The 24,838-nt window shown below is 41.8% G+C and overlaps 1 protein-coding gene across 2 annotated transcripts in view; it reads left to right on the top strand.

The window, feature by feature from the left end:
* The window catches only part of sptbn1 (spectrin, beta, non-erythrocytic 1), a 260,511-nt gene that overhangs the window by 191,934 nt on the left and 43,739 nt on the right, over window positions 1-24,838 (top strand). For both annotated transcript variants that reach the window (XM_080200448.1, XM_080200450.1), the window contains 11 exons: window positions 2,310-2,390; window positions 2,498-2,613; window positions 3,371-3,483; window positions 4,093-4,280; window positions 6,107-6,224; window positions 15,408-15,566; window positions 16,740-17,042; window positions 17,274-17,427; window positions 18,123-18,993; window positions 21,128-21,265; window positions 22,972-23,728. In XM_080200448.1, the coding sequence (XP_080056574.1) occupies window positions 2,310-2,390; window positions 2,498-2,613; window positions 3,371-3,483; window positions 4,093-4,280; window positions 6,107-6,224; window positions 15,408-15,566; window positions 16,740-17,042; window positions 17,274-17,427; window positions 18,123-18,993; window positions 21,128-21,265; window positions 22,972-23,728 (2,998 nt within the window). The remainder of the gene's footprint in view (window positions 1-2,309; window positions 2,391-2,497; window positions 2,614-3,370; window positions 3,484-4,092; window positions 4,281-6,106; window positions 6,225-15,407; window positions 15,567-16,739; window positions 17,043-17,273; window positions 17,428-18,122; window positions 18,994-21,127; window positions 21,266-22,971; window positions 23,729-24,838) is intronic.

Here is a 24,838-nt window from a genome sequence, read left to right as displayed (position 1 = left end):
TGAAAGTTCCTAAAGTGTCCCGTCTCCACTATCACAACAAGCAATGCATTCCACACCCCAACCACTCTCCGAGTAAAGAATCTACCTCGGACATCCCTCCTATATCTCCCACCATGAACCTTATAGTTAAGCCCCCTAGTAACAGCTACATCCACTCAAGGAAATAGTCTCTGAACATCCACTCTATATCCCCCGCATTGACTTTTAAACTTCTATTAAGTCACCTCTCATTCTCCTCCGCTGTAAAGAGAAAAGCCCCAGCTCCCTCAACCTTTCCTCGTAAGACCTACCCTCCAAACCAGGCAGCATCCTGGTAAAGCTCCTCTGCACTCTCTCCAAAGCTCCACATCCTTCTTATAGTGAGATGACCAGAAATGCACACAATATTCCAAATATGGTCTCACCAAGGTCCTGTATAGGTGCAACATAACTCCACAACTCCTAAACTCAAACCCCCTACTAATAAATGCTAACACACTATAAGCCTTCTTCACGGCTCTATCCACTTGAGAGGCAACCTTCAGAGATCTGTGAATATGAACCCCAAGATCTCTTTGTTCCTCCACGTTCCTCAGAACCCTGCCGTTGACCCTGTAACCCGCATACAAGTTTGTCCTACCAAAATGAATCACCTCGCGCTTATCAGAGTTAAACTTCTCTGCCACTTTTCGACCCAGCTCTGAATCCTATCAATGTCTCTTTGCAGCCTACAAGAGCCCTCCACCTCATCCGCTACCCCACCAATCTTGGTGTCATCAGCAAATTTACTAACCCACCCTTCAGCCCCCTCTTCCAAGTCATTGATAAAAATAGCAGAGGACTCAGCACTGATCCCTGTCGTACACCACTGGTGACTGGCCTCCAGTCCGAAAATTTTCCCTCCACCACCACCCTCTGTCTCACTTTTTTAAATCTTGGTCTTACCCAGCACGCTTGTTGATTACTCTAAACTTACAAGAGTAGCTGTGTATTTGCTAAATGTGAATTTTAATATCAGAGATAATTCTTCTCTAATTACATGTGTTAGCAATATAGTAATTGTAGCAAGTTTTCCGATTTGTCTATCATAAGAACATAAGAAATAGGAGCAGGAGTAGGCCATCTAGCCCTTCGAGCCTGCCCCGCCATTCAATAAGATCATGGCTGATCTGTCGTGGCTCAGTTCCACTTTCCCGCCCTCTCCCCATAACCCTTAATCCCCTCTCTTATCAAGAACCCATCAACCCGCTTCTTAAAAATATTTAGCGAGGCAGCCTCCACCACTTCAACGGGCAGAGAATTCCAGAGATTCACCACCCTTTAAGTGAAGAAGTTCCTCCTCAACTCCATTCTAAACCGCCTCCCCTTTATCTTGAGGCTGTGCCCCCTAGTCCTACTGTCTTTTTTGAGCGGGAAGAGTCTCTCCACCTCTATCCTATCCATCCCATTCATCATCTTATACGTCTCAATGAGATCTCCCCTCATTCTTCTAAACTCTAACGAGTACAAGCCTAGTTTATTCAGCCTCTCCTCATAGCTCAACCCCCTCAACTCCGGTATCAGCCTAGTAAACCTCCTCTGCACTCCCTCCAAGGCCAAAATATTCTTGCGCAGGTGCAGCGCCCAAAACTGCACACAGTACTCCAGCTGCAGCCTCACCAATGCCCTATACAGCTGCAGCAAGACCTCCCTACTTTTATATTCAATCCCCCTTGCTATGAAGGCCAGCATCCCATTCGCCTTCCTGACCACCTGCTGCACCTGCAAGCTGGGTTTTTGTGACTCATGCACAAGGACCCCGAGGTCCCTCTGCATTGTCGCCTGCTGCAGTTTTTCGCCACGTAAGTAATAGTCCTTTCTACCATTCTTCCTACCAAAGTGGACCACCTCACACTTGCCAACATTAAATTCCACTTGCCATTTCCTGGCCCATTCGCCCAGCCTATCTAGATCCTTCTGCAGACTCTCCACACCCTCCGCACAATTTGCCTTTCCCCCAATCTTGGTGTCATCAGCAAATTTCGACACCCTACACTCGGTTCCCTCCTCCAGATCATCTATATAAATGGTAAATAGCCTTTAAATAACATTTTCACCAAAGATAAGGATTTGAGGAAATAATGCCACTGCAGTTCCAATATAACCAGCCCATAGGAAGATTTCCTCTGTGTAACCAAATTATAAATCTGTTTCTGAAGAATGAGTTTACAATTTTATTAAAATGGCAATGAGGAAATGTAGCTTGTCAATTTTTGTTTGTTAAATTTCCTTCACTTCCACTTTGAAAAGCAGATTGAAAATAAATTTACATTTTCTGTTCCTCTCCATAGCTATCCCAATGTCAATATTCACAACTTCACCACCAGCTGGAGGGATGGCATGGCGTTCAATGCTGTAATACACAAGCATAGGTATGTTGGCATTGGTAAATTCAAAGAAATATTTAAATAATCACACTTTGCATCCAGTTTCTAATACGTATGTCTCCATATCTGCTCACTTTGTTGTCTTTGGTCAGACCGGACTTGATTGACTTTGACAAGCTGAAGAAGTCTAATGCCCATTACAATCTCCAGAATGCTTTCAATCTTGCAGAGCAACATCTTGGACTTACCAAGCTGCTGGACCCCGAAGGTTAGTTTTTAATGTTCCATTTTTAAATCTTAGCATGTTACTTTGTAGGAACTTTTCATCTAATGACTTTGTATAATTTGCTGCTTGAAAACTAGAAATGTCTTTTCTCAACTGTTGTTAATTCCATTCTCCAAACAAAATCACCTTTTTATTTCCTGAACTCTTCCCCACCTCCAGTCCTTGCATCATTTCCCCAATCTGATGTTCATAATTTAAATTGAGCTTATTGGGGGGAAAAATAATAAAATAGCACCAGTATTAGGGCGGCATGGTGGCACAGTGGTTAGCACTGTTGCCTCTCAGCACTGGGTTTGAATTTGGCCTTTGGTGACTGTTTGGAGTTTGCATGTTCTCCCCGCGTCTGCATGGGTATTCTCTGGTTGCTCTTGTTTCTTCCCACAATTCAAAGCTGTGCAGGTTAGGTTGATTGGCTATGCTAAATTGCTCCTTGAGTGTCCAAAGATGTGTAAGTTAGATGGGTTAGTCATGGGAAACGTGGAGTTAGAGGGGAAGGCGTGGATGGGATGCTCTTTCAGAGAGTCAGTGCAGACTCACTGGGCCAAATGGCTTTCTACTTTGTCGGGATTCTTCGGTTCTGTTATTTGATCTCTCACTTGCTGTCCTAAAAGTACGCATTGACATCAATAACTTAAATATACACTGTTATGTAAAATTGATCATTGCCCTTCACTTATATTTTATACGAGCTGTTTTGAACTGTTGTGCAGTTAGGTAATACTCAACATTTTATTGCCAGATGTCAGTGTTGATCACCCTGATGAGAAGTCAATTATTACTTATGTGGTGACATACTACCATTACTTCTCCAAAATGAAGGCCCTTGCTGTGGAAGGAAAACGTATTGGAAAGGTATTTGAACGTTTTTTTTGTAACCTACTATGTAACAAATGAAGGAAAACGTCCAGTAACATCAGAAAAATGGTGTAATGTCATTCAGCAGTGAACTAAGTATACAAAGCAATCTGAATTAAAACACATTGAAACTGTAATTCTCCCATCTTAAGTTCTTAAATACTGGTGTCAATAGTCAGACCAGTTCTCTGCTTTTGTTTCTGTTAATAATCCTACTGAATTACATGTCCAGACATAGAAGGGTTATTTGCCTTATTTTAAAAATATGTATTTTTTCTTCAATGGGAAATGCCTCACCATTCCATGAAGGCTTAACTAAGGTCATAAGCTCAGTAGATGAGTTGAACACCACACTGCTTCATAATAATCACCTTAAGCATTCACAAAATAATTATATAGTCAATTAAGCTACTGGCCTCAAAGTTGTTTTGTTTTAAATTATGTACAGTTATTAACTCATTCCAAAGTATTTATTCTAATACAATAATCAACAGATTAAACCGTCCCAGAACTCATTTACTGAAGTAATTGTAGAATATTATTTTTATATAGCTGACATGTCTTAGATTTTTTATGATAAAATTGTTCTATTTCAAAATCTGACAGGTGCTTGACTATGCAATTGAGACTGAGAAAATGATAGAAAAGTATGAATCCCTGGCATCTGACCTGCTGGAGTGGATTGAACAGACCATAATCATCTTGAACAATCGTAAATTTGCCAACTCACTTGTTGGTGTTCAGCAGCAGCTACAAGCATTTAACACATATCGCACAGTAGAAAAACCATCAAAGTAAGAGTGTTAAAGTTACTAAACCACTACTTTAATTAACTTCATGAGTTACTTGGAAGAACATAGCTCAGAGCTAATTACTGAACACATCATAATTATCTGACTTGGTACACGTAATATAGACTATCATAGTGCACAAACAGTGGCAAATCAGATTAAAGTAACAATAAATGAATGAAGATATTTGGTTAGCTCTTAGTAATACATTCTTATAATTTATTCTCTGCATGTGGGTGACACTGAGAAGACTTCAGTTAATACCCATTCCCCATTTGCCTGCAAAGATAGCAGGGGTGGAAGGAATGATAGCCTCCAGCACCGCCCCCCCTTATCTTTTTTCAACTTGGGCTCAAAAAAACAAACTGCCCACTTCTGTCCACCTGTCCACACCCCCACTAGTGTAAATTCCCAGTCAGTTGGCTTTGTAACAAGCTCCATTGATCATTATTTGTTTCAAAATGACAGATGAGTTACCAATTTGGACACCTGCCCACCTCACATTTTATGGAGGACAGCTCGGGGTTGGGCTGGGCTCCCCTCATACTTTACGTGCCCCTTCCTGCAAATACATGTCTGGCAGGTAGTGGTGCACAAAATCCTGCTCTGTGTGTAACTCAGGCTAGTATATCACTGGGAAATGGTAGAGCTTTCATTATACTGCTCTCACTGCCACAAGGCTGGGAGGCACCGTAGAATTGGGTTTTCTGCAAACCTTCCTATTGATCCCTTGTACTGCAGTTGCAGTTTGATAGTGATAGAAGGAATGGGTAGTAAGGCAATGAAGGGCTGGCATTCAAACAGACTGCTCCTTTACTGAATCAAACTTCTTGAAATCTCTTGTTTCTGATGGCTTGAACTTTGAGGGGTCAGGACACAGCTACTTGTAACATAAAATTTGGGTCAAATGTTGGATCAGATGAGAAAAGCTGTGAGAAATCCAATGGCTTTACAGATGCCTTTTCTTCTGTACAATTCCAAGAGGGGCCTCAACATGCCACCATGATCTCAATGTTGCATATTAACACCCCCTCTCACGGACACCAAGACCTCTGTTGGAAATTGGGATCCCCCACAAGCATGGGATCGCCCCAACACCAATATTGGGGTACCCCCTGCCCTGGCAGGTATCAGGGCTCCCACGTGACCTCTTGGGCATTAGGGCTCTTACTCGCCCCATCCCCAACACACAAAGGGAAAGCCCATCCACCTCCAATTAATGGATGAGGGTTACCCCCCTGTCAGAGCCCCTGGACACTGCCACAGCCAATGTTCAAACTTGTCCCTCAACCCCTGGGACCTATAGGCACCTCCGTGTCCCTGCATGGCCAGCACGACTAGTTTCCACTCTTGAAAACCACTAATGACTCGTATCGGCATGATGTCATGCAGCCAACTGGGGTAAGGTACCCTGCAGTATGTCCAAACTCCACACAGGCTGACACCCAAGGCCAGAATCGATCCCGGGTTCCTGGCACGTGAGGCAGCATTGCTGACCACTGTGTCACTGTGAAGATGGTGGTTGCCTGAGTGCAAGTGGTACCTGCTGTTTGTTAATTAAAGCGGAATGTTATTTGATCCAAAGCAAGCACAAAAGGGCAATTCTGATTCTCCTCCCGAGTCCACTCTTGTTTCTTGTCATCGTGAGAACCAATTTAAGCTCATTCCACGTGCACCAGGTGCAATTTTTCTGGAATTGACAAAGCTAGTTGTATCACTATTGAACTTGTTGCTTCACCCATTGATTAAAAAGCAGATGAAATTTTTATTATTTTATAGTATAATACATAAAATGATTTGGCTGCTATCTGATATTTCTTCTAATATAGGTTTACAGAAAAGGGAAACCTTGAAGTATTGCTTTTCACCATTCAAAGCAAAATGAGAGCAAACAATCAGAAAGTGTACATGCCAAGAGAAGGCAAACTCATCTCAGATATCAACAAGGTAATCATGAAAAATGTTTGTTCTAAATTATTTTCTCATTGAACAAAATGTCACGTTTGTGATAGTTTAAGCTGGCCTCACGACCGTACTCAACTGAACAGCAACATCCCTTAAGTAGAACTAGTGGTTATTTTCTCCTGGTTTCTGAATGTCAGTTGAGAGGAGACATCAGCTAAGTATGTTTATAAATAGTATCATAGATTGGTGCAGCACAGAAAAAGGCCATTTGGCTCATCAAGCCTGCACTAGCTCTTTCAAAGATCGATCATATCAGTACCACCCTCTCACTCTTCTGTTATATCCTTGCAATTTTCTCCTTCACATATTTATCCAGTGTCTTTTTGAATCTGTGGACAGTGTATCCCAATCCTAACCGTTTGTGATGTATAAATGTTTTCCTCCCATGACTTCTGATTCTTTGGCAATCATTTTAAATCTGTGCCCCCTGCTTCATTGACCTTTGAGCCATTGGACATAGGTTCTCTTTTATTTACTTATCTCCACCTAGTATGATTTTAAACACCTCAAACAAATCTCATATAACCTTCACTGCACCCGAGCAACTCCAGTCTATCCAAGTAACTGCAACTTTTCATCCCTGGAATCATTTTAGTAAATCACTGTGTCCTTTCCAAATTCTTCATGACCTTCCTAAAGTGACAGTATCCAGAATTAGACATAATACTCCAGCTAAGACTGAACTAGTGTCTCATGAAGGTTTAGCATAATTTTCTGGTTTTTGTACACTGCTTTTTTCAAAGCCCAAGCTCCTATTATACCATATCCTTTATTAGCTGCTGTGTTAACTTTAACAATTTGTGTATGAACAGTCCCAGGTCTCTCTCTCCTTGCACCCCCTTTAAAAAACATACTATTTAGCATGTACTGTCTTGCTGCATTTCCAAATGGTATCTTAGAATGGAAAACATAGAGCAGGGGCAAACTGAACATGAGAACGAATCAAAAATAGATCAGAGGGTGTGTTTTATGGTGGTGAGTGGGCACAGATTACCTCCCCCGGACCTAATAGTTGCTTTGCACCTTGTAAACGTCAAGTTTAGCTGCCCCAGAAAGCTTTAACGCACACAAGTGTAGAAGTTTTTTTAGAAGTTAAGTATTGCGCTTAACTTTAGCTAATACAGTCTTGTGATTATAGTGTCCTGATGCAAGATGTTTCTTTATTGGGAGAGGAGGGCTGAGCTATCCAACTCTTCTCTCAAGTTTATCACAGTGGCAATACAATTATACAACTTCCAAAAGACTTTTTACCTGTCTTTTGGCTCATCATGAGCCAATCATCATTAGAACAGGTCAATCATCATTAGTAAATGTTACATACCTTGGCCAATTGCAGAGATTCTCTGACAGCATGGCAACGACATGTTCTAGCAGTTTCTTTCCCATGGCCACCTGTCCTGGACTCCTATCTGGCCTATTCATGAAGCTGTCTGGAACCACTAGCTTGTCCTTGCTTAATGAATGTCTCATTCATGAGCTGTGTGGTACCCATGCTGATAAGAGCTATATTTCTATGGGTGTATTGTTAGAAGGAATGTGGTTCACTTTACTGGCCTATTTCCCATGATGCCCTAGAATCCTGTGCTGTTAGCCAAGATGTATGCTTGTTCAATAATACACGTTCAAAAATACATGTTTAAATTCTCTAATTGTGGTTAAATTTATTTCTATGCAGACATTTCTTATATATATTTTATAAAGGAAAGATATTTCCTTTATAAAATATATATAAGGCAGTCTGTGATTCTTATCCTAAGCTAACCCACTCAGTTCTAATAGTCTTGAACAGTGTTTGAAATCCCAAAGTATTTTGAAGTTCTCTAACACAAAGCAGCCTTAAATAGTGCAGAGTGGGATTTCCACCCCTCAGGGACAGAAAGTCTCAACCTAGAGTCTGAGCAATGCCATAGTTCCAGCAATATTCCAGCAATAATTCCAGGAGGGAGGGTCTGTTGAGGAACAGTGGAGGATCTTTAAGGAGATCTTTCTTGGTGCTCAGCGGAAATTTATTCCGATGGTCAAAAAGGATAGTAGGAGGAGAGGTAATAAGCCATGGATAACGAAGGAGGTGAAGGAAAGTGTGAAACTAAAAGCGGAGGAATTTAGAGTAGCTAAGAGTAGTGGGCGAGAAGAGGATTGGGAGAGGTTTAAATGTCAACAAAGATTGACAAAGAAGTTGATAAAGAAGGGTAGGAGAAACTATGAAGCTGGGCTAGCGCTTAATATAAAAAAGGATAGCAAGAGTTTTTATAAATATATAAAAAGGAAGAGGCTGGCTAGGGTGAATGTTGGTCCTTTAGAGGATGAGAAAGGGGACCTAGTGGTAGGGGATGGGGATATGGCTAAGGTATTGAATAACTTTTTTGTTTCTGTCTTCACGGAGGAGGACGTGAACAATTTGCCGGGTGTTAGCAATGGAAAGGTGGTAGGACTGGAGGGTCTTAATGACATTACTGTTACTAGAGAGGCGGTGCTCGACAGACTGGAGGGGCTGATTGTGGACAAGTCCCCAGGACCGGATGGAATGCATCCGAGGGTTCTGAAAGAAATGGCGGAGGTGATAGTGGATGCCTTGGTGGTTATTTTCCAAATGTTGCTGGATTCCGGGGAAGTGCCGTATGATTGGAAAACGGCTAATGTTACGCCGTTGTTTAAGAAGGGTGCGAGGCAAAAGGCGGGGAATTATAGGCCGGTTAGTTTAACGTCTGTGGTAGGTAAAATGTTAGAATCTGTCATTAAGGAGGAAATTGCGAGGCATCTTGAAGGGAATTGCTTGATAGAGCAGACGCAGCACGGTTTCATTAAAGGGAAGTCGTGTCTGACAAATTTACTGGAGTTCTATGAGGATGTGTCTAGGGCGGTGGATAGAGGAGAGCCGGTGGATGTGGTCTTTCTAGATTTTCAGAAGGCGTTTGACAAAGTGCCTCACAAGAGGTTATTGCAGAAGGTCGAGGGACATGGAGTTGGGGGTAGGGTGTTAGCGTGGATAGAGGATTGGTTGTCAAATAGGAGGCAGAGAGTTGGGGTCAACGGGTGCTATTCGGATTGGCGGATGGTGACTAGTGGAGTGCCCCAGGGGTCGGTGCTGGGACCTCAGCTTTTTACCATTTATATAGATGATCTGGAGGAGGGAACCGAGTGTAGAGTGTCGAAATTTGCTGATGACACCAAGATTGGGGGAACGGCAAATTGTGCGGAGGGTGTGGAGAGTCTGCAGAAGGATCTAGATAGGCTGGGCGAATGGGCCAGGAAATGGCAAATGGAATTTAATGTTGGCAAGTGTGAGGTGGTCCACTTTGGTAGGAAAAATGGTAGGAAGGACTATTACTTACGAGGCGAAAAACTGCAGCAGGCGACGGTGCAGAGGGACCTCGGGGTCCTTGTGCATGAGTCGCAAAAACCCAGCTTGCAGGTGCAGCAGGTGGTCAGGAAGGCAAATAGGATGCTGGCCTTCATAGCGAGGGGGATTGAATATAAAAATAGGGAGGTCTTGCTGCAGCTGTATAGGGCATTGGTGAGGCCGCAGCTGGAGTACTGTGTGCAGTTTTGGGCGCCGCACCTGCGCAAAGATATTTTGGCCTTGGAGGGAGTGCAGAGGAGGTTTACTAGGCTGATACCGGAGTTGAGGGGGTTGAGCTATGAGGAGAGGCTGAATAAACTGGGCTTGTACTCGTTAGAGTTTAGAAGAATGAGGGGAGATCTCATTGAGACGTATAAGATGATGAATGGGATGGATAGGATAGAGGTGGAAAGACTCTTCCCGCTCAAAAAAGACAGTAGGACTAGGGGACACAGCCTCAAGATAAAAGGGGGGCGGTTTAGAACGGAGTTGAGGAGGAACTTCTTCACTCAAAGGGTGGTGAATCTCTGGAATTCTCTGCCCGTTGAAGTGGTGGAGGCTGCCTCGCTAAATATTTTTAAGACACGGGTTGATGGGTTTTTGATAGGAGAGGGGATTAAGGGTTATGGGGAGAGGGCGGGAAAGTGGAACTGAGCAGCGACAGATCAGCCATGATCTTATTGAATGGCAGGGCAGGCTCGAAGGGCTGGATAGCCTACTCCTGCTCCTATTTCTTATGTTCTTATGTTCTTATACCAGAAAACAATAGTGGCCACTATAGGGACTAGAAATAGTGAAATTGAAGATGTGCTGGATTTCAGAAATTTTGGGTGGAGGTAGCCAGGGCTGGGGGGCCTCAGTAAGGGGGTGGGGTTGGGGATTGAGGTTAGAGTGTTTCAAAGTTTATTTATTAGTGTCACAAGCAGGCATACATTAACACTGCAATGAAATTATGTGGAAAATCCCCTAGTTGCCACACACCAACGCCTGTTCGGGTACACTGAGGGAGAATTTTAGCATGGCCAATCCACCTAACTAAGACGAGCCAGGAAACTGGAGCACCCGGAGGAAACTCGCCTAGATGTGGGGAGATTGTGCCAACTCCACACAGAGTGATCCAAGCCAGGAATCGATCCCAGGTCCCTGGCACTGTTAGGAGGCAGGGCTAACCACTGTGTCACTGTGCTACCCTTATGGGGATGGCTGAGGATTGAGTAGCTGGGGGTGGGGGGAGGGGTGGTTTCAGCTTTGAGTGGCTGGTGGGTGGGGGAACACTGGGTGTGGGGGAGAGGACAAAGTGAGATTACCACCTTGAGGGTAGATGGGATGCCCCCAGTGACAAGAGGGACTGCCCATAGAGCATCACCTCATCTTGCTAGGCATCGGCCAGCACTGTCTTAGTTGCAGGGTTGCTTGCCTTGCATTCACCTTTCCTCACAAGCTGAAAAACTGTGGCAGAGGTGGAATGAGGCCCTTCAGTGGCAGTGAATTGTCCACTTAAGGGACTTGATAGGTCAAAGGATGGGTTGGCTACCTGTTGTCTTACCCGCCCACTGTAATATGGGTAACTTGCTAGGGGTGGGCTGGATACCTGCTTCATTTTATGTGTCCTTCCCATCTACAAATATGTAGTGATGGGGCTTAGGAGTGTAAAATTCATCCCCAAGAATAGATAAAAGTTGGATCCATGATAGCATTTGAGAGTAACATTTCTTCTAATGTTTGTGTTTTTTAAAAATCTGTGATTCTGTGTTATATTAAAAGCTGTGCATGTTGTCCACTGTCAGTATCTTCTGACCTATCTGATCTGTCATCTCCTCAAAATACTACTAGAGTCCATCTCAGCACCCATCTCAAAACGATCAGATCCTGAGTCTCTATTTCAGTGCATCCACAGCCGTTCTGTTATAATTGGGTGAAGTGACTGCAACAGGTTTTCATTTTAATAATATTTCTATTGAGTATTTTCAAGATTATATTCAGTATGATGCACAACAAAGTGTCAGGATTCAGCACAGCATAAAACGATCATTTCACATATATACATGGAGAAGACCAGCATAGATCAATGAAAATAATTAAAAGAATCAGACATCACAGTCCCTGCCATTATGGTCATCACCTTCTTCTGTATGGGAAGGACTCAACAGAAAAAAGCATGGGGAATCAGGAGGACAGGATAAGACCACGAATGTGGCATTCTGGTGCATTCCCCTTCACACAGCAATAAAATAGAAACTCAAGACTCAAAGACCTATCCACGCTTGGGCTTGAACCATCACACACCTCTCCAACATTCCCACCAACCAGAAGTGTCAGTGGTAAGGAAAAGAAATCCAGTCCACTCCAGAACATGTAGTCTATCTGCACCACCATTGGACAAGCACAGGTTTTCCTGGACCCAGAATGACCAACGAAAAATGCAACACCAGTAGTTCTAATGAAGGGCCATCTCACCTAAAATGAGGACTTATAGCCATACCAACTACGTCTACATCTAACCATCCATCCACCACTCTGCTGTGGCCTACTCATCTTTTCTATAACTAAAACAAAGGGTACTGCAAAAGAATGTAATCCACCCATGCAAATGCAAGAATTACAGCACACAGAAAAACGGTGAAACATGTATCGTAGAATCTGCAAGATGCACAACTCACTTGGAGCGTTTCCTGTCAAAATAAAAAGGAAAGAAGACGGCCTCTGGCTGGAAAACCCCTCCTCACTGCTGGAGCTCATCAACGGAAGAGCCATCAGCAAGGACACAGAATTCAACATCACATCATCAGGAGCAAAATCGTAAGGGAACAAAGTCCAGGATCAACGATGAACCCTAGCCATCCATGGAGCTGGCAAAGACCAAAGCCACAACTGCTGAGGAACATGCAGGACTTAAGACACCCAGTCCTCAAATCAAGATCACAAAAATATGGCAGGCAGCCCTCAAAATCAGCTAGGAATCCTCCACTTTCAGGGAACTAGTTCACAGGCAGTCTTTGTCAGGTCATCACCTCACCCGACTTAAATTGGATGTCCTACACACCATGTAACAGGTTTCCAGGCACCAAATACGAGCCTTCACTGAGGAAACCTCCCTCTCGACTGAAAGGACTATTACCTCCGCACTATTTATTGTTTCTAGGATATCTCCTAGTTTATTATTGTGAATGCTTGTAATCTGTGCCAGGGAACAGAATGCCTCTTCCACATTTTCATTCATTAAACTAATTTTCAACTTGGCGCCAACAGTACCACCTGAGCATAGGTCTGTCCACCTGCGGGTGTTGTCACTGCAAATCGGGCTCCACCCATGTCAGCTCCAACCACATCACACAAATAAGGATTTCTTCGATCCAATTTGACTCCTGGCAGTCAAAAAAATTAACAAGGATCCTCCACAAACGTTGTATAACATATAGTTATAACCCAGGTCAGAAACTCCGAGGTGTTTTATGAAGACAATCTGGACTATAAGTTTTGCACTTTGAATTTCGGCAAGGGTAAGTATAAGATGTTTCACTCCATATATGATTCAAATGACCCACTAGGGAGCTTTTGTCAAACAAGATTTATTTAAAAATACAGTTAAAGCATTGGAAATTAGCAATAACTTTTTACCAATTACAATCAAGAGAAAAAAACGTGATATTGTGTAAACCTTACCAGCTATGAATACTGTTCCAACACAAATATTCTTACAAACATAGAACCTGATTTTGGTTTAGCACAGAAAATAAATATGCTCACGTGATGTTGGATCTTGCAGTTTTCCACCTACTCTGTGGTTTAATCCTTTGGATGATGAGTTGAAAACACTGAGGCCTTCAAACCCTGGTACGCTTAAAGAGATAGAGGCATTCCTTGTCTCTAGTTACTAGCCAGCTAGCCACCAAGTGTTAAATTTCTAATTCCAGGGAGAAACACTAACAGAAACTGACAGCTTCTAATTAGCCAAACAAAAAGTGAATCTTTGATTCCTCTGTAAATGAACCAGCTAACCTTGACCTATTAATCGGTCTTCCCCCAACAATTCAAAAGGGTTGTAAAACTTGTAAAACTCCAGGACATTGCATTAGGCCGTGATTAAAAATAAACAAAAGGCTCATTATATGCCTTCAATAGGCATCACAGCAATGATACCAAAAAAAAACCCATGCTTACAAACTGCAGAGATCGTGATTTAAAAAATACACTTTTAAAGACACAAGAGCAACGCAATATATCAAGATCAACTAATTATAGATCATGTATTAGGATAAAAGAGAAGATTGAAAGATGAGTAGTGTCAGAGATCATGAAAACACAACTGTTCCTGTGCTCTCATCGCATGACCGCAAGTTTTTTAAAAAGAGTATGCGTGCCAGTTCAGTGTGTTTATCTGGCATAGAGAAAAGCAGTTTTATATAATAAAAAAGAGGGTTAGTTGACTCATCAAGTGATCCCATCTGACCAATTGGCCAGTTAAGCAACCATAACCATATCAAGTTGTTTCCAGGTCCATAACATAGACACGGTTAGATTATGGCTCAGACAGGGTTCGTTGTCAAAACTGATTGAGTCTAATGAATTGTTCTACACCTAATTTAATACAGAGTACACAAGTGATTGGCCGTATGTTTTGTGAATGGTTTAGGAGATGGGCCATTAAATTCTTCTAAGGTAATTGTCTCTGGTAGGTTCATCTAGATAGTCTAGCTCCAATGGCAGAATTCTCCAGTCAGCGTGAATGGAGGATTTGGTACTTAGCCAAATCTCCATTCACAGCAGCTGCAGTTATATTAATGTTTTACCATCATAGAAACTGCTGTTTGAACAACAGCATTTCAGTGACTTAAGTCTTTTAAAACTCAACCAGTGGTTTCAACCCAGTAATTAAATAAAGTAATTTTCAATCAGGTGGCGAGGCTCGCAGAACGGCATTCTCCGTTGGCCTCGGGCAGGATCTTACGAGCCTCGGGCGGGCGAGGTGGTAAAATCCCAGTAATTGCCTCTGATGCTACTTGGTTTAACGCCTAGGAAGAGGTGTAGGCCACTGGGACCTTGAACATGTTTTGTTATTCAGTTAAATCATAGCAGACTCACCTTTTGATCTATGTTCCTCTTGAAACCTAATGCATTTCTCAGTCTCAGTCTTAAAAATTTCAGTTGACCCAGCACTAAGTCTTTTTTGGAGACACTGTTGTACATTTGCACTACTCGAGTGAAAAAGTGATTTTTAATTTCACTTCTTTAATAAAATGTGACTCACTGAGTAGCGACAGGAGACCAAAAGAAGATTTGCATAGAACCACTTCCTCTAAGCATCATGCACTACCCTTGGATGAAAAAGTGATTTTTAATTTTGCTTCTTCAATAAAACATGACTCACTGAGCAGCCACAGGAGACTGAAAGAAAACTTGCCCAGAATCGCTTCCTCTAAGCATCATGCTTTCCCTTTCCACCCCATAATTTTCCTACAGAGACATGAAATTTTCGCCTTTTTCCCTAAACAGATCCTTGTTATACAGAGTCCTAGCAGTATTTGTATATCTCGTAGAATTTCAGTATTGATGACAATTTGGACACGCTTCTGTCTCTCCTTTTGACATTTGTTTCTATAGCTTCTTGCAACCGCTGTTTGTTGATGTTCAGAATCTGCCCCCACATGGCTGGGTTAAAAATTAACAAAAGCTTCAACCATTTTCCACTTTCAATCTCTTATCTAATATAGATAATCTAAATTTTAATGGAAAAACATAGATATAATTAATTTTGATTTTCATACACTTCAGTGAGCAATTAATTCATGAACCTGTTATCAAATTACTGAATACTAATTTCACAGGCCTGGGAACGACTGGAAAAGGCTGAACATGAGCGAGAACTGGCGTTAAGAACTGAGCTGATCAGGCAAGAGAAGCTGGAACAACTTGCGCGTCGATTTGACCGTAAAGCTGCTATGAGGGAAACCTGGCTAAGTGAGAACCAGCGGCTTGTTTCTCAGGTAAAGCTTCAGCTAATTTTTCAATGTCTAGGAATAATATCTTAGTTTTAAATCAACTGATTTTCTATGTGAAACTATCAAGATATCATGTACTTTTCATATTGCTGAGAATTCAAGACTACACTAATGCAAAAAACAATGAAGGTGAACGCTGCAAGGCTAATACTGTCTTTCCAATTCATATAATGATTTCATACAGCTGCTTGTACACAGTATAATTTTGAAAGTATGAAGAGCTTACTGATTTGCTTATAATTGAAATAATCATTAGCTATGTTTAGCAAAACTTCAGTGCAACTGGAGACAGTTAGATATGAATACAAGTATGAAAACAGACAGAGTGCAGACTTTAACATTGATATTGCATTCGGAACAAATGCACAGCCAGTGCTGCAATGGCAATTGTAAAGGAGACAGCATCAGGTGCTTCCAGCACCTCCAGAGATCTTTCTGCCACTGAATTTAGTGCAAAATATTAGAACTGTCAATATTTGCCCTCAAACAGGCATCAGCAATATGTTAGTACACTAAAGTGAGAGGAGCTGAGGTTGTGGATTTAATGTTCAATGTCCCTCTTCCAGAACTTCCATGCTAATATAAAAATACACATACATCATCGTGATGAATTCCTGATCCCAGAAATGAGCTGCCTCACCATGGTACAAACTTTCTGGTTAAATCTGCCCAGGCCGTGGTGATGAGTGAGACTGCCCTATTACTGAATTACATACCGTCATTGGCAGATGCCCTGACAAGGCAACTGCACATTATCTTGACTATTGATTGGTGAGTTGTGGCAAGGAGACTCTCACTTTCGTGGTCGAGGAGGAAGATTGAGGAAATCTTGTGTTCAACCCTTATTCCTCATCCCTAAATTACTGAAAATCTCTGTTATCCAGGGAAGATTGAGGACATCTTGTGTTCAACCACATCCCTTCCTGAAGCAGCAACTTGAAAATTGAGTTTTATAGTGTGATGTTCATACAGCTACTTAAAGTATTTAAAGCTCAAGTTTCTATGGCTTTTTAGTCTCCTTTAGCAGTAGGATTCTGAAAATAAATGTATATTTTATTCACAGCGCCTGTATTACCTCCTCACCTCTAGAATACCAATCTTCCTGAATTTTTTTAAAATTCCTATCATCTGATATGACTTCTAACTCTTGTGCTACAGGATAATTTTGGTTTTGATCTCCCAGCTGTGGAAGCTGCTACTAAGAAGCATGAAGCTATTGAAACAGACATTGCTGCATATGAAGAGCGTGTACAGGCAGTGGTGGCTGTGGCCAAGGAACTAGAAGCAGAGAACTACCATGACATCAAGCGCATCACAGCAAGGAAAGAGAATGTCTACAGGCTGTGGGAATATTTACTGGAATTACTGCGAGCTCGTCGTCATCGTTTAGAAATGAATCTCAATTTACAAAAGATTTTCCAGGAAATGCTGTATATTATGGACTGGATGGACGAAATGAAGGTAGAGAAACCAACTTTTCTGTTATATAGATGTACTGTGGAATTTCTTCTGTTTGTGTAAGATATAACTAATATGTTAAAAACCATAGAACTTATAACGATAATTTTTGATGGCACTTATACCAGAGTAGATGGTTTAAAATTTATTTCCTACTAACTTCTTCAATGTGTAATAACCACCTCATGTTGCTTTTGTCCTAATACTTAATGAAAGTTATTGAAATTCTTACAGGTTCTACTGCTATCACAAGACTATGGGAAACATTTACTTGGTGTTGAAGATCTCCTGCAGAAACATGCATTGGTTGAAGCTGACATTGCTATTCAGGCTGACAGAGTGAAAGTTGTCAATGCTTCTGCTCAGAAATTTGCTTCTGAAGACGATGGTAAGTTTTAAGCTTTCTTTTTCTCCCTTAGCACGATTATTTTGGGCGCTCCTGTTATGGCTTATTGGGCAAGTGCACTATACGTTGAGACTAAATGATCAGTGTAGACCAGGAAGTTCTCAACAGCTAACCTTACCAGTTAACTAATCTCAGCTTGGGTAGTGTTACATGCCTAGGTTCCCCGGAGGAAGACTGGGCGATGGAAAACTATATAGCATTTTAGTTCTTGATGGAAAAGGCATATGTGGTGTGCCACTGACATCCATCACGGAAGAGGGGTTAATCCCTAATTTGCCTCAACTGCCTGCAGCCAAGATGGCAGTGAGGGAAAAGTGTAAAATGTCAGAAAAATGTAATTTGGGAGCATAGCAGCATAACTCACTTGCACACAACAGAAAGAGAATCATCCCAGGCTACTTTCATGTGTCATTTTTTGCCCAGTTAAGAATTAAATTGGTGTAACCCTGCGAACAGGTCAGTTGTCATTTTCAATCTGCTTTTGATGTATAGCTCTTGAAAGAAAACAGAGCAGAATGGTACTGGGACAATTATTTACCATATCACCCATAAAGAATAGTGGAAGTTCCTGCTGTCATATGGACTCTGTATTACTGCTTGCGCCTAAACTGAATTGGATTTTGTTTTTAAGCTTATAAACATGTTGAAAGAAGCATTCTCCTCTTCTCCCTCTTCAGGTTATAAACCATGTGACCCACAAGTTATTCGTGATCGTGTGACTCACTTGGAATTCTGTTACCAAGAGCTTTGTCAGCTGGCAGCTGAACGAAGGGCTCGTTTGGAAGAGTCACGGCGCCTCTGGAAGTTTTTCTGGGAAATGGCAGAGGAAGAAGGCTGGATCCGGGAGAAAGAGCAGATACTTTCATCAGCTGACTATGGCAAGGATCTGACTAGTGTGATTCGTCTTCTCAGTAAACACAAGGCATTTGAGGATGAAATGAATGGACGGCGTGGACCTCTTCAACAAACCATAAAAGAAGGTGAAGCGATGGTAGCTGAGGAGCACTTTGGATCAGAGAAGATTAAGGAGAGAATTAAGGACATTCAGGAGCAGTGGGCCCACCTTGAGCAGCTGTCTGCAGTTCAGAAAAAACGACTGGAGGAAGCTGCTAACGTTCATCAGTTTAAGGCTGATGGTGATGATATTGATGTGTGGATGCTAGATATTCTGAGGATCGTCTCCAGTAATGATGTTGGCCATGATGAATACTCCACTCAAGCCTTAGTGAAGAAACACAAAGATGTTGGTGAGGAAATTGCTAGCTACAGACAAATCATTGATGCACTACATGAACAGGGACAAAGTTTGCCTGATGAGTATTATAAGTCACCAGAAATAGAAGGTCGATTGACTGATATTGAGGAACGTTACAAGGAGTTAACAGAACTGGCACGGCTTCGTAAACAAGCTCTCCAGGATGCACTGTCGCAGTACAAGATGTTCAGTGAGGCAGATGCTTGTGAATTATGGATTGATGAAAAGGAGCAGTGGCTGAACAACATGGAGATCCCGGAAAAACTAGAAGATCTAGAGGTTATCCAACATAGGTAAGGAATAAAATGTTAAGATTATAAAATGTAAAAAAGGCCTGCATTATACAAGATGTAATTGAAAAAGGCAGAATGGAGAACAAACATTCTAGGTCAGAGATCAGTAATCTTAATGACAAGAATTTAAAATTTGGTCAAAAACTCAGTATCTTAAGAGCTGTAATGCTGATATGCAACTACTAGTGTGTAAAACAAGATAGGGACACAATTCAAGAAGGTTTTAAAGGTTTTTTTACAAGCAAGTGATTAATGGAGCAATACTTTCTCACAAGTATGATTTTCACTACTGAGGTAGGTAGCTTGAGTCAGGCAATTTCCAGTTCACCACACCGGACTCAGTAGAGTATGCTCTTAATGGAACGATCGTCACTGCAGGGGAGCGAGTGCAAAATGTAGTTGGGCCAATTTCTCCCCAGGAACAGATAGGAGATGTCCAAGGTGAATTGATTATAGGCCTGCCTCAATCTAGTTGTTTGGTTACATTTTAGACGATCCTTCCTCCTACGCTATCATTCCCCATCTAGTCTCCATGCCAACTAACCTCCCCTCACTCATTACCCCTTATAATCCCATGTCAACTCATGGACTTTCCATGTCCATGCAATCTGAATAGAACCGATGAACTCTATAGTAACAATGATATGTGAAAAGAACGCATTCATATTTCTTGAGGGGAACAAAATGGTGAATTGGCATGGAAGGTATCTGAGGCTGGTGGGGGACAGGTTTTGACACAGATGGCATGAAAAGTGAGCATAGATCAGACCTTTTGAACTTGCCTTTCAAAACATTTCTGAATCCAAACTACGATTCACAACTCCTCTGAGATCCATGAGCCACAAATTATGGGGAATCTGGCTCAAGTCCACATAAATTGTGAGAGGCTAGGAGATGCCAATGCCTCTGTAATGGGAGCCAGCCAGCATTCATTATCACACAGAAATTGAAGGTTCCATGAGTGGGGATTGGAATGCTGGAATCGGATCCTGCTGCCGTTTTTAAATGGCACCACTGGACTCTGAAAATCCAGGTAAATATTAATGAATGTTTTAAAATTAAAAAAGTCATTTAATTGCCATCAAAATAGATTTGTTTAATGAAGCTCAGGAGCAGCAAGAGTCTTAATGAATCTCTTGCAGTTCCAGAGCAGATTCCTGTCCAAGGTACATAATCTGAGATTTTTTTTTGAGTAAATGCATTTATTGATGATTTCAGTGTTGCAACTAAAATTGTTTGTTTTCATGGTGAGTACGTATTGAGATTTATTTTGTTTTTAAATGAGCATCTTTGAATATTTAAATAGCACTATTTCCAGTGCTTGTGTCATACAAGTGTAATGGACAACAGGTTCTGCATTGTCAACAATGGTATAACTTTGTCAAGAATCTTGAGTTTCGGAATGTCAGAAATTACCACTAAATTAGAGCAAGGCTTGATGGCTCAGAAATAAAACATCATGGATGTTGGAAACATGAAATAAAAACAGAAGATGCTCGGAAACATTGAGTGGAGCATCAGTGGAGAGAGAAATAATTACCATTTCAGGTGGTTGACCTTTTATCAGAATAATCATCCTCAATAGCTCAGAAGTTAAAAGCGCAGCAGTTGTTGTGTGTTTCTGAATTATCAAATATGTCTGGATCCCTTGTTTGGACTGAGTTATCTGATCACTACATGATCATTGGTGAATACTATAATTTGTCTACCTATCCCTGGGCTTGAGAATTAAAAAATCGGCCAGAATTTCTGCTCCTAATGAATACTCACTGATGTATGCTGAAGCATGCCTTCATGACATATTTGGTGCGGAATTAAGACTGAGTTAGATAGTGATACCTCCACAAGAACCTACTAGTGCTTAATATCCCAACTCGCATATATCGAATGTCCACTGTGCAAAATAGCTGAAAGTATCAATAACATCTTATTGTAACATAAATTGAAAAAGAAAGTTGGAAACATAAGACATTAGAAAATACAAAAGTAACCAAATATTAGGTTTTCTAAATGTTCCCAGAGTCGTCATCTCCATGGTACTGTTTAATGTTTCCATTTTTAAAGAATTAGGGAATCAATCCAGGAATCCAGCTCTTTGATTTACCTGCATTTAAATTTTGTATTTCCTTGCCAGGTTTGAAAGTCTGGAGCCAGAAATGAACAATCAGGCTTCTCGTATTGCGGTGGTGAACCAAATAGCTCGTCAGTTGATCCACAGCGGGCATCCTAGTGAAAAGGAGATCAAAGCACAGCAAGATAAGCTAAATACAAGGTATGTCTGTCACAGAAAGGAAAAATATCCTGGCCAATAAGAAAATAGAATTTGATTGAGAGGTCTTGTAGAAAAGATTGTTTTTGTATTGAGCATCAAATCTATGTCTAATTTTTGTGCATGATTACAATGTTTTACAAATCTTGGTACCCAACTCCTGTAGTAGCATCCCTGCTACTTGAGCACGTTAAAGCACGCTAGAGTCCTTTAAGAGTAACTTAGACAGGCACATGACTGAGTTGGAGATGGGTGGATATAGGAGAACCTTTTAAATAAGGGTCATTAGCATTGGGGCATCCCTGGTAATGTAAATGGGTATAGTATGATAATAATTTTTTTTTTCCTCTTTCATTCACAGGTTTTAAGTCGGTCCACCTCGAGTCCAACGAGGGGCATACAGGCGATGGGTCGTACTGGGGCTGCTCTTGGTTGTTCGAGATTGGCCTAGTGCTTCATGTCGTTAGTGTGTGCCTAAACTGGACAAGATACTGGGCAAGACGACAGCTCAGTGACTATCGCTGATTGCTGTGCAGACACATGGATTTGGGCTGGTGTCTGTGGGAGTTTGCGCATTCTCCCCGTGCTTGTGTGGGTTTTCTCCGGGTGCTCCGGTTTCCTCCCACACCCCAAAGATGTGCTGTTAGGCTGATTGGCAGGAATAAATTGTCCCTAAATCAGTTTCCCTCAATCTGGATGGCCATAAAACATTAGATAGGGGTCATGGGTAGAGAGGTGGACTGGTGGTGTTGAGATGGCGGCGTGGGCTCATTGGGCCAAAGGGCCTGTTTCCCGGGCTGATTTTGTTCTTTGTTCTTTTCTTTGTTCTTATTAAAAGAAAACCTACCTTTTTTGACTACCATTCAGCTGAGAGGTTGTCATCAGATTGTGCTATCCATTGGATCCTGACTTTCTAACTACATTTAGTATTGGGTACTCATCACATTGAATTTATTTGCTACCAGATAATTTCAAGCTACTGCTGGTTAAGTTTGCCAGATTGCTCAGTAGATCATACATTGATGCTTAAAAAAAATCTTTTTCACCACTTGAGCACTTTTTACAGCAATGTGAACTCATTTTAATTTTGCTAATATAGGAGTGCATTTAGATTTCCATCTCAAGTTTGATTACATTGTAAAGTTTAATTAAGACTAAACTGCATTGATATTTTTCACTTCTTGCATTTCTCAGTCAGAGTTAGAGCACATTTCTAAACCAAGATATCATTCTAATAGTGACCAAAAAGTGCCAGTGGAGACCTATTGAATTTTGTCCTGGTTTATATAATGGCATGAACCTGTTAGTCAGTACTTGGACTAGGGAATAATTTCAGCAAATCAAAGGCTAAATATTCTTTGTGTTTGTTAACTTGCCACTAGATCTGTATTCACTGATTGCTGCTTACACTATGCCAGATAATATGATCTGTATTTGTTTTCTACATTCAAGATCGGATTTAAAACTGTGAAGCCAAATGTACATTTTGTTCCTCATTCAAGGGATGTTTTCAATTTATAGCAGGGTGCATCATTTATAGAGAGGCTAAGGCACACAGACATGTTGCCTCTTAGTTTTAACTGCCCCTGCCTGACAGGAATCTGGGTGATGGGGAAGGCATTTAAAATAATACTTATGGTTTGCCTCTCAGAGAGGAATGTCACAATGTTATCTTTGCCTATGATTCCATTTTGTTACTTTAATTCCAGATGGAGTCAATTCCGTCAACTAGTGGACCAAAAGAAAGATGCACTCAATTCTGCACTCAGTATTCAGAATTACCACCTTGAATGCAATGAAACAAAATCTTGGATTAGGGAAAAGACCAAAGTCATTGAATCCACGCAAGATCTGGGCAATGATCTTGCTGGTGTCATGGCCCTCCAAAGGAAATTAACTGGAATGGAACGTGATTTGACAGCTATTGAAGCTAAACTAGATGACTTGCAGAAAGAAGCTGAAAGACTTGCTGCTGAACATCCTGACCAGGCACATGCTATTATGAGCCGTCTTGCAGAAATAAATGATGTCTGGGAAGAAATGAAGTCTACTTTGAAGAACCGTGAAGAATCACTTGGTGAAGCAAACAAGCTTCAGCAATTCCTGCGTGATCTGGATGACTTCCAGTCCTGGCTTTCAAAAACCCAAACTGCTATTGCTTCTGAAGATATGCCCAACACTCTAGCAGAAGGAGAGAAGCTGCTTACCCAGCATGAAAACATCAAAAACGAAATTAATAATTATGAAGAAGACTACCAGAAAATGCGTGACATGGGCGAAATGGTAACACAGGGACAAACAGATGCACAATATATGTTCCTTCGTCAGCGTCTGCAGGCTTTGGATACTGGATGGAATGAGCTGCACAAAATGTGGGAGAATAGACAGAATCACTTATCCCAATCTCATTCATACCAACTTTTCTTAAGAGATACAAAACAGGCAGAAGGGTTCCTTAACAACCAGGTAAGCTAAGCACAGAGTCTTGTGTTTAATTTTGACTTTCAGTGGCGTCTTATAATCTGGAACCTTTGGAAATTTTTGAGTACTGACCTAGCATGTTGCTTCCATCATTTTTATAAGATTTTATTTCATTTCATTATTTTATTTAAATCTGATGAAAATGATGGCCATGATTCTCCCATCGCAGGGGTGGGAGATGCGTGTCGCCAGCCTTGTTCCGGGATTTGCGCATGCGCCAGGAACGTATATGCATCTCCCAGAGCCGGAGAGCAATCGCAGGCCAGACCACATTGTAAACTGGTGGGAAGGCAGCTAAGTAATTTGAATCTTTTTTTTTAACTAAGTTGGAAATGTCATTTAAATCAAATTATCGAAAATTTACTGGTCCTGATTGAATCTTCCACCCTGTCAAGAGTACTTCATTAAATGTTCAGGGAACTAGAGGGAGACCCTACCGGAATGAGGGGGGCGCATTTGGGGGCGCTCGGAGTTGGGAGGAAGGAGTGGTGCCCCCTGGGCATGGGCACCTGGCAGTGCCAGCCTGTGTCCTGGTAAGTGCCCACAGAGCATCTTGGTGTTGCCCACCAGGCATCAGGCAGTGCTTCTTGTGGGTGGGGCTTAGGGGCAATCAATGAGAGTGGAGGGGTCCTGCTGTCACTACTGACAGGATCCGTTTGCATGGAGGGAAGGCTGCAATTGGGGGGGGAGGGGGACGGAGGTGGTGCTGTACATCGGGCACTCTGGAGTGGGGAGGGGGGGTGTGGTTCAGGACTGGCCCAAAAATTATTGTGGGGGCCATGATCAGACCATTGGTGGTGGTGGGTGGCTGGAAGGGCAGCACTGTGGGGGTCCCAGGCTGGCCAGTGATCAAGCTGGTCAGCAAATGGGGAGTCTGACAGATTGGAGCCACTGCGCTTGCACAGAGTTCCAGAACTATCAGACTCTGGTGCAAATAGTGCCCCCCTCAGGTTTTTAATGATTTCATGACTGGGATCTGTGCAGTGTACAAGGTGGGGAGATTTGGGTCAGAAGCTGAATTGACAAAACAGTCGAGATCTAGAACAATTTTCCCACCAAATCAGTACGTTCGGGAGAATCGTGGCCTATGATTCT

This window comes from Carcharhinus amblyrhynchos, chromosome 12, assembly GCF_965287045.1.
Source record: "Carcharhinus amblyrhynchos chromosome 12, sCarAmb.v2.hapA, whole genome shotgun sequence".
In the NCBI taxonomy this organism is placed as follows: Eukaryota; Metazoa; Chordata; class Chondrichthyes; order Carcharhiniformes; family Carcharhinidae; genus Carcharhinus; species Carcharhinus amblyrhynchos.
The sequence above is the reverse complement of the archived record's forward strand: the minus strand, read 5'-3'. Positions and strand labels throughout refer to the sequence as shown.